Source organism: Octodon degus, unplaced genomic scaffold (assembly GCF_000260255.1).
Source record: "Octodon degus isolate 3935 unplaced genomic scaffold, OctDeg1.0 scaffold00056, whole genome shotgun sequence".
Taxonomy (NCBI): domain Eukaryota; kingdom Metazoa; phylum Chordata; class Mammalia; order Rodentia; family Octodontidae; genus Octodon; species Octodon degus.
Genome location: NW_004524632.1, coordinates 5,278,170 through 5,279,028, shown reverse-complemented (window position 1 = coordinate 5,279,028; position 859 = coordinate 5,278,170). Strand labels below are relative to the sequence as shown.

At 41.0% G+C, this 859-nt stretch overlaps 1 protein-coding gene across 1 annotated transcript in view; it reads left to right on the top strand.

The window, feature by feature from the left end:
- Nucleotides 1-859, top strand: part of Luc7l3 (LUC7 like 3 pre-mRNA splicing factor) — a 17,795-nt gene that overhangs the window by 11,063 nt on the left and 5,873 nt on the right. The window contains exon 4 of the mRNA XM_023718108.1: nt 64-224. Within this exon, the coding sequence (XP_023573876.1) occupies nt 64-224 (161 nt within the window). The remainder of the gene's footprint in view (nt 1-63; nt 225-859) is intronic.

Genomic DNA, 859 nt, shown 5'->3' with positions numbered 1-859 from the left:
TATATCCCCAGCCCCCCTTGTCTCATTGTAATACCAGTTGATTTCATGTTTTACATTACCTAGAAGTAGAGATCGGCGGAGAAGCAGAAGCCATGACAGATCAGAAAGGAAACATAGATCTCGCAGTCGGGATCGAAGACGGTCAAAAAGCCGGGATCGAAAGTCATATAAGCACAGGAGCAAAAGTCGGGATAGAGAACAAGACAGAAAATCCAAGGAGAAAGGTTAGTTTATATGAGAAATCACTTTCTTTGGAGGCTATTTTCAGACCCCATTCCCTTTTCTCCAGAAAAAGACAGAGTGCTATTTCATGCTATGTTCATTCATTCTTTCTTATAGGGAGCTCCATTCATTAGAGACAAGCATCCTGTCCCCACCCTTCAGTGGGTGACCTGCAGGTTTCATCTAGATTCTTCCAAGTGTGGTACTGTCCTTCGGGGTTATTGGGCTGGGGAATTTATTACCTTATTTGCTACATTCATTGTCTTCTGAAGTAAATGTACTTTGTTGCGACCAATGCAACATTCATTTAACTCAGTTATTTCTAGATTCTCACAAGTTTTAAACTTGTGTATTGTAAACCATGTTTTATACTAAATCAACATGCTCTTCTTTTTCCATTGGTGTTCTGTGGCTTCCCAATAGCTGACTTATTATGCCAGTAGCACTATGAATGAACTTTTAAATTTTGTGTTGGGCATGTTTTTCAAAATATTCTAGCCTTTTTTTGTGGGGTAGTTGAGACACAGTTCTCTGTATGTAGTTCAGGCTAATCTTACAGTCACTATATGGCCCAGGCTGGCCTAGAACTCAGTGCCATCCTCCTGCCTTAGTCTTCCAAGTGCTGGCCTAACAGGCT